The 7392-nt window shown below is 35.5% G+C and overlaps 1 protein-coding gene across 1 annotated transcript; it reads left to right on the forward strand.

Moving 5' to 3' along the window:
- Positions 1 to 3127: 3127 nt before the first annotated feature.
- LOC137389910 (fibrinogen C domain-containing protein 1-A-like) lies at positions 3128 to 6431 on the forward strand. Its single transcript, XM_068076084.1, has 4 exons — positions 3128 to 3228; positions 4540 to 4722; positions 5712 to 5970; positions 6158 to 6431. The coding sequence occupies exons 1-4, from the start codon at positions 3160 to 3162 to the stop codon at positions 6409 to 6411; spliced, it is 765 nt and encodes a 254-aa protein (XP_067932185.1). The 5' UTR covers positions 3128 to 3159; the 3' UTR covers positions 6412 to 6431.
- The last annotated feature ends 961 nt before the right edge of the window (positions 6432 to 7392 follow it).

Genomic DNA, 7392 nt, shown 5'->3' on the forward strand with positions numbered 1-7392 from the left:
GCGGGATGTATAAATTATAAACAGGCAATGAGGGTATGCGGGATGTATATGAATTATAAACAGACAATGAGGGTATGCGGGATGTATGAATTATAAACAGACAATGAGGGTATGTGGGATGCATGAATCATAAACAGGCAATGAGGGTATGAGGGATGTATGAATTATAAACAGGCAATGAGGGTATGCGGGATGTATGAATTATAAACAGACAATGAGGGTATGTGGGATGCATGAATTATAAACAGACAATGAGGGTATGTGGGATGTAGGATTTATAAATAGAAGAGTACCGGTACTCTCCTTTCTACATATATCAGACTTGACACAGATTTGCTTTTACCAAGTAAATGCCAAATATAAATTTATGAATAAAGCTTTCGTTTAGGGTAGGCATATTCGTCTACCATCTGATCTAACGTGAGATGGTTAAATATTTTTTAGGCTTTGGAATGCCAGCCATAGTAGAAACACAGTATACTTTAACAAATTTCTGCTGATATGATGGTCCCCGTGTTAAATCTTCCTTCTTGTGTAATATAGCTATTTCTAACTTCTGAACTAAAATACTTAAGTTAATTTAAAAACTGCACCATTAACAACATACATCTACCATCTGGTACAAACATTTCCTCAGTGTCTTTTAAAGTGCCTTGGCAATAACAAACTTGGAAGACCAGCTTTAGAAAACAGTATGTAACGACAGCATATATGTAATGACAGTAAATGATGGTCAGCAAGATTGTCTCATCACAATATGATTGAATGAGATTAAGAAATAATCCCTGATTGTGTTTATTAAACAAATTCTTTTGAAAGTGTTTGTTTTTGTTCAAGAGTATAACTGTAGACATTACTAATTTTTACTGTGTTACAATGAAGGAATCTGCTGCAACCCCTCACTACACCACTGAGGACTGCACAGCCTTGAGTATATAAGGCAAATATATAATTCTCAAATATATATAACTACAAATTCCCCTGTCATACAGCCCATGACCAAAGTGATAATGGAAAAAAAGGGTACTGCTGGTTGTTGAAAAAGTAGTTGTCAGCAGGAATTGACAGAGTATAGTGTAAATGAGAGTTGTTCGAGATGATATAAAATAAATTTGAGGGAGCACGACTCCAAAAAGGTGCAACTAGCATTTTATTTTGAAGGTAAAGTTGGGTTGAAAACAAGAATATGAGTAATTGGTTAATTGTTGATCTTACAGTTGTATTTGGTAGTGTAATATAAATAGATATATAAAGGTGAAAAAGTTCTATTTTAGAAGTGTAAGTATAGAAAAATGTTAGGAATGTTGTGAATGGAAAGTATATGGGGAATGTAAAGTTGTATATAAAGTAATAGAAATGGAATAATGGTATATGATATAGAATAATATTGTAAATAGATTTCTATGTAGGCTCTATATAATTATATGTAAAGTATTTTGTGTACGAACTAATAACAAAGGAAATATATAATAACAAAAATATAGAAAAGGACACATGTAAAGTGTTTAGAAAAAGTTCGTATAGAAAATAATAGAAATAGTTTCGTTAGATAAGTGCAGTGTTCTGTTAAAGGTCGCGCAGTCTAGTCTCCTCTCTTTTACGTTGTAAAATTTGGTCATTGATAGCTAATCGAGTGATGCGCTCCCTAGCGAAGTCGTCAACAAGTAGGTCATCAATGTTTTGAACTCGAGAGAGCAACAAACAATATTTCAGCAGTAATTTTGGCCATAGACTGGTGAAATGTGCACGTTTTTTTACTATCTGTTGCACAACTTTATGGGCATTTTGTTGGTCGATCTTAATTTTAATTAAAACGGCTTGTCAGGTTTTAATGGCGACTTTAGGCCAAATGAATCTTTCTAGTTATGTATCATCTGATCAAATGGATAAGTTTTAGGATATTGTCAACAATTTTCTAAGACTTGGTAACATATTTAAATAGGTGTATAGGTGTTTCGTATCATTATTATACTTAAACGACTCCAAAGAAAAATGGTTAAATTTTTTGATGGCATTTCAGTATAAGGGTTTGGGTATGGCTGTTGGTGGATACTTTTCAGAAGTTGTGTGCACATATGCATTTATCATAAAGCTCCCAAACACACTTGCTTCGCTCGTGTTTCGTTGTTGGATAAATACAGTCAAAATTGTGCATAGAATTAAATGCATGGAATGAGTCTTTTTCGTGCTCTGGCTTGCTTGGCTCATCAAGGCTCCTTTTATACTACTATTGTAAATAAGCTCGGCCCTCTGCCAGAAAGACCGACTCGGTAAAAGGTTGGTCTTTCCAGAGCCAGATACGTAGCAGGTGTATCTGTCATCTGCAGGCTCGGTGGTTGGCCTGATTGTTTGACCGGCCAGCGGCTGGCTGTACCGATGGCCAGGCCTGGGCTCTCTTTGGCTCGGCCTTGCGAGACCTATCCGTGTTCCAAGCAGCTCGGAGGGGCCGAGCCGATCACCTGGCTTCAGTATCGCCGGCTGATCGAGATGGCTCCTCTTGGTCCTGCACCTGGCTATCACTTGCTGTTACAAAAAAAGCAGTGTCCATCTGTCCAAAGTCAGAATAAGAGTGTTAAAAAGAATGATTGCGCTCTCCAGGATTTATCCCTAGAAAACTGGATTCATAGGCAAGCAACCTATCACTGGGCCACCGAACTGCCTTATCATAACAAAGAACAACTCTACACATACTTGCATACAATAACTCTGGCACGCATGACGATCTCTCAGCACACACGCGACTGCCAGCTTTGCAGCGAATAATATCTTAATAATTTGGCATCCAAAGTAAAAAGCATATGAGATACTTATTGTTACTTTGATAGATTGATACACCCTTCAATTTCAGTCATACTTTTAGCTTGTTTATCTCCTTAGGGCTAGTTGAGTTTTGAGGCTAATTGAAACAGCTCTGATACAGAGCAATGAGATAACAGCATACTTGAAAGCGTTTGGCTCCCTTTAGCGTATGTATTATCGGGGCAGCTGGTATCTTAATAGCTGTTAGTGAAACAACTAATTACGTTGGAAGTCTTCAACTTTGGTTAAGTAACCAAACAAGATTTCAAAACAGAAGAGTTACGAGTATATAAACAGAACTTTGTTAGAGTTGGTGAGACAGCTTGAATAGACCTTGTACAGCGGACTATTTCTGACAACATGACAGCACTAGCTGGTGCTTATTTCGTTACAGCCTTTCTTATTTTTCAAAGTCAAGCTTCTGTTATAGTGAGTCAAATTTGCAAATTTTCTTTATTTGTTGGTTTAATTTTATTCGAGTGCCTCAAGCAAGTATACAATTTAAAACGGCTTCTCATCTCCAAATAATAATACACAAGCTAATTATAGCTACAGCTGAGTTATACTTGAAATTAAAACAGAAGGGATTACCTGAAATATCTTTTTATCACCATTGGTTATATTAAATGGTAGCAACTGCTCGTCATTCCTTAAGTCTTTGTATTTCAAGAATGAGAACTACAATGTAATTTATATATTTGACTTGTCGTGGTACTCATTGGATAGCTTATAAATTTTATTATAACTCCTTCTATCCAAAGTCAGCTTCATTTGAGATTCATTTAAGAGACTCACAGATTTGTAGTTAATAAAAGGTGACTTGAATCAAAGTTTAATAGTCAGACATAATAAACTGAAGTATAGATGGCAAAGCCTCTTGTTTTTGTGTTACAATTATAGTTGTTTTAAATGTGTAATTTTCATGGAGTCACAAATTTCTGTACATGCAATTAGTGAGGGGTCTAAAATGTTAGCCAATAAGAGACTCAGCTAGCCAATATGACATTCAGCTTATTAGACTGAGGCTCTTACCCGTAACATTCAGCTTATTAGACTGAGGTTCTAACTAACTAGACTTATTGGCCACTTTTCGGAAGTCTTAAAATGAGAAAAAGTGAACAGACAAATGGACATACGGACTAGCAATAATAAGAATGTTAAGTTTGTACTTGGATCAGCAATATTAGCTTTGTAAAAACCTAAAATAGTTATTTTCTGGTTATCTATTTGCTACATACAGAATTACTGTAAAATCTCGTTATAAAAGCTATTGGTCTGATATTGGATAGGCTTCTCATTAAAAAAGATATGCGAGGTTTTTGAAAACAGTCTAGAATGACAACAAAGGCTTTCATTTAAAATTTATGTTGCCTTCAGAGGTTTTTGCCAGGCTTTGAAGAATACTGAGATTCTAGTAGATGCTATCGTTGCCTATAAAGTGTTGCCTATGGCTTACTAGCCAACTTAGCATGGTCAGCAAGTAGTAACTAGCAAGACCAACTTGGCTACTGACTGCAGCGTCAGGTTGAAACAGGGGTTGTGCTCTCTTCTAGCAGAAGCAAGAGTGGCAACTACCATGGGATATTGCGCTCCTAACGAGTGTGTGCTAAATGACCGCTCTAATTCACATAAATACAGATCATTTTATTGAAAATAAACATGGTTCTTGCGGCGACTGAAGTTTTGATACGATGGGTACAGAACTAATTTAATTCTATTTTTACTGCTGATGTTTCTCAGAGAAGTTCATCATATGAAAACTACTGCCTTTCTGTGGCTGACTGGGAGAAACCAAAGACTTGCTTAGACCTCCTTTGCAAAGAGGAGAAATCAGATGGAGTCTACAGAATCTATCCGAATAGAAATGAGCTCTTTTCGTTTGAAGTTTATTGTGACCAGACAACAGATGGTGGTGGCTGGACTGTGAGTTGTACTTAATAAACTGTTTCTCTTAAGGTTTATAGCAAAATAGCCGTTTTCCTAAAGCATATTTATCAATTTGATTACATTTTAAAAAAATAAATTTTGAAAATTGCTTTCCATTATTGTAATGGACAGAACTTGTTAGATATTCAGCAGAGCTTCTTGAATATTCTAAAAATTATTCAAACGAATCTTTGGATTGTAATCAGAGGGCGAGTTGAAACAGTAATCAGTAACTAGTAACTAGTAATCCAGTAACCATATCTAGTGTCATCTTAGTTATTTTTGCTTTTTGCAGATGATTTAAAGAAGGTTGAATAATTATTAAATTTTGAACTTTACTCTTTCTCTCATTTCAGTAGTAACAATCTATTTCAGTAGTAACAATCTATTTCAGTAGTAACAATCTATTTCAGTAGTAACAATCTATTTCAGTAGTAACAATCTATTTCAGTAGTAACAATCTATTTCAGTAGTAACAATCTATTTCAGTAGTAACAATCTATTTCAGTAGTAACAATCTATTTCAGTAGTAACAATCTATTTCAGTAGTAACAATCTATTTCAGTAGTAACAATCTATTTCAGTAGTAACAATCTATTTCAGTAGTAACAATCTATTTCAGTAGTAACAATCTATTTCAGTAGTAACAATCTATTTCAGTAGTAACAATCTATTTCAGTAGTAACAATCTATTTCAGTAGTAACAATCTATTTCAGTAGTAACAATCTATTTCAGTAGTAACAATCTATTTCAGTAGTAACAATCTATTTCAGTAGTAACAATCTATTTCAGTAGTAACAATCTCTATGTATGAACTAGTTACAAGATGTCTTTTCAGTAGTAACAATCTCTATGTATGAACTAGTTACAAGATGTCTTGAATTCTCTGGTTGAAACCAAAACTTTCCTTGTTCCACTTGTTAAAGATCATTCAGGCTTCTTATGTTTAGCCTAAGATTCAAAATTGGTCAGGGCCTTATTGCAGGTGTTTCAGAGGAGGATGGATGGCTGGGTAGACTTCTACAGAAACTGGAGAAACTACCGGCTAGGATTTGGAGATGTGAATGGTGAGCACTGGTTGGGACTGGATAGACTGACTACCATACTCAGTGGTGAAGATGAACTGAGAGTTGACATGGAGGCTGTGTCGAATGAGAAAGCATATGCTATGTACAGCAACTTCAGTGTTGGTGACAGATCTACTGACTATGTTCTACACGTGTCTGGATACTCCGGAACTGCAGGTAAAAACACACAGTTTAACAGATTAAAGAAGTGCTTTCAGGGGTACACACAGCTTGATAAACAGTTTTTTTAACATACATGTATGTCCTAACCAGCCTGAAATGTGAATGCATTAGAGTAGGGGAGAATTCCTACACAAGTTTCGTAATATGATGACTTGACCATTTCAAATGAAATATGTTGCAGGAGACAGTCTCTCCGTACATAGTTCTCTGAAATTCACAACGCTTGACCATGATAATGACCTCGAACTGAAAAGCAACTGCGCTTCACTTTACCATGGTGCCTGGTGGTATAAAGACTGTCACATCTCAAACCTAAATGGCAACTACCACAATGGAGCACACAAGACATACGCAGATGGAGTCAACTGGAACACATGGAAAGGTTATCATGAGTCTTTGAAAACAACTGAGATGAAGTTCAGACCACAACTGTAACAAATAAATACAAACTGAAAAAAATCATTTTAGTAAAACTTTATTAGATTTGTCATTCATTTACAAATTTTAAATAAATTTATAAATCTATCTTGTTTCCATGTTATTTGATTTTGTGTTTGCTGCAGTATTAAATGATTCTTCATACAACAGTAACAATAATAATGAAAATAGTTTGGAATACTACGAATGTTTTTATTGTGACACTAGGCAAGTTACTCAACTGACAGTAATTTTGAGCTAAGTGGACTCAGCGTGTAGAAATAGAGTCAGTGTATTGATATAAAATCAGCATATGGAAATAGAGGTAGTGTATAGAGCTGTACAAGCTAAAATGGGTTCAAACATGGCCCTGTTATTGTCTAACAATGTTTATTGCTATTATTAAAACTACCGTATTTCACCTTGGCGTTAACAGCACACGAGTAAACTGCCTAACTGCCTGGCTAAAATTCTGGAGAAATGAGTCATTGTGTAAATGCTGCAATCCGTAACATAACACTCGCTATGTCATGGCTATTACAATGATTATTATCATTATTACTATTTTTTGAAGTCAACGAATAAGCACAGTAAAGGAAACTCAGCCTCTAGCCCTCTACACAACTGAGTAGTACAGCAAAAACTTGAACCACTTGTTGGAGGGAGCATGACTTTGTATGAGAATGGGTCTTTAAAAACTTGGCTGATAATGCAGCATCAGTACACACCAGCGTTTCTTGCTGCCAAACCTTGAGAGCTCAAAGCAAAACTCAATGTCTCTCTACACGCGCCAAAATTACATAACTTGGAACCAAATAGCTGAAGAAGAAATGACAATAATACTAATGATAACAATAACATAATACATTTGGCAGAAATTAAAGTACTATTGTTACAGTTGCTGAGCAACAAATAAGATCCAGAACTTAACAGTTTTACATTTCGCCTTTCTAGCTATAGGCATCGCTCATCTTTCTAGCTATAGGCATCTCTCGTTTT

The sequence above is a fragment of the Watersipora subatra genome, chromosome 3 (assembly GCF_963576615.1).
Source record: "Watersipora subatra chromosome 3, tzWatSuba1.1, whole genome shotgun sequence".
NCBI classification, from domain to species: Eukaryota; Metazoa; Bryozoa; class Gymnolaemata; order Cheilostomatida; family Watersiporidae; genus Watersipora; species Watersipora subatra.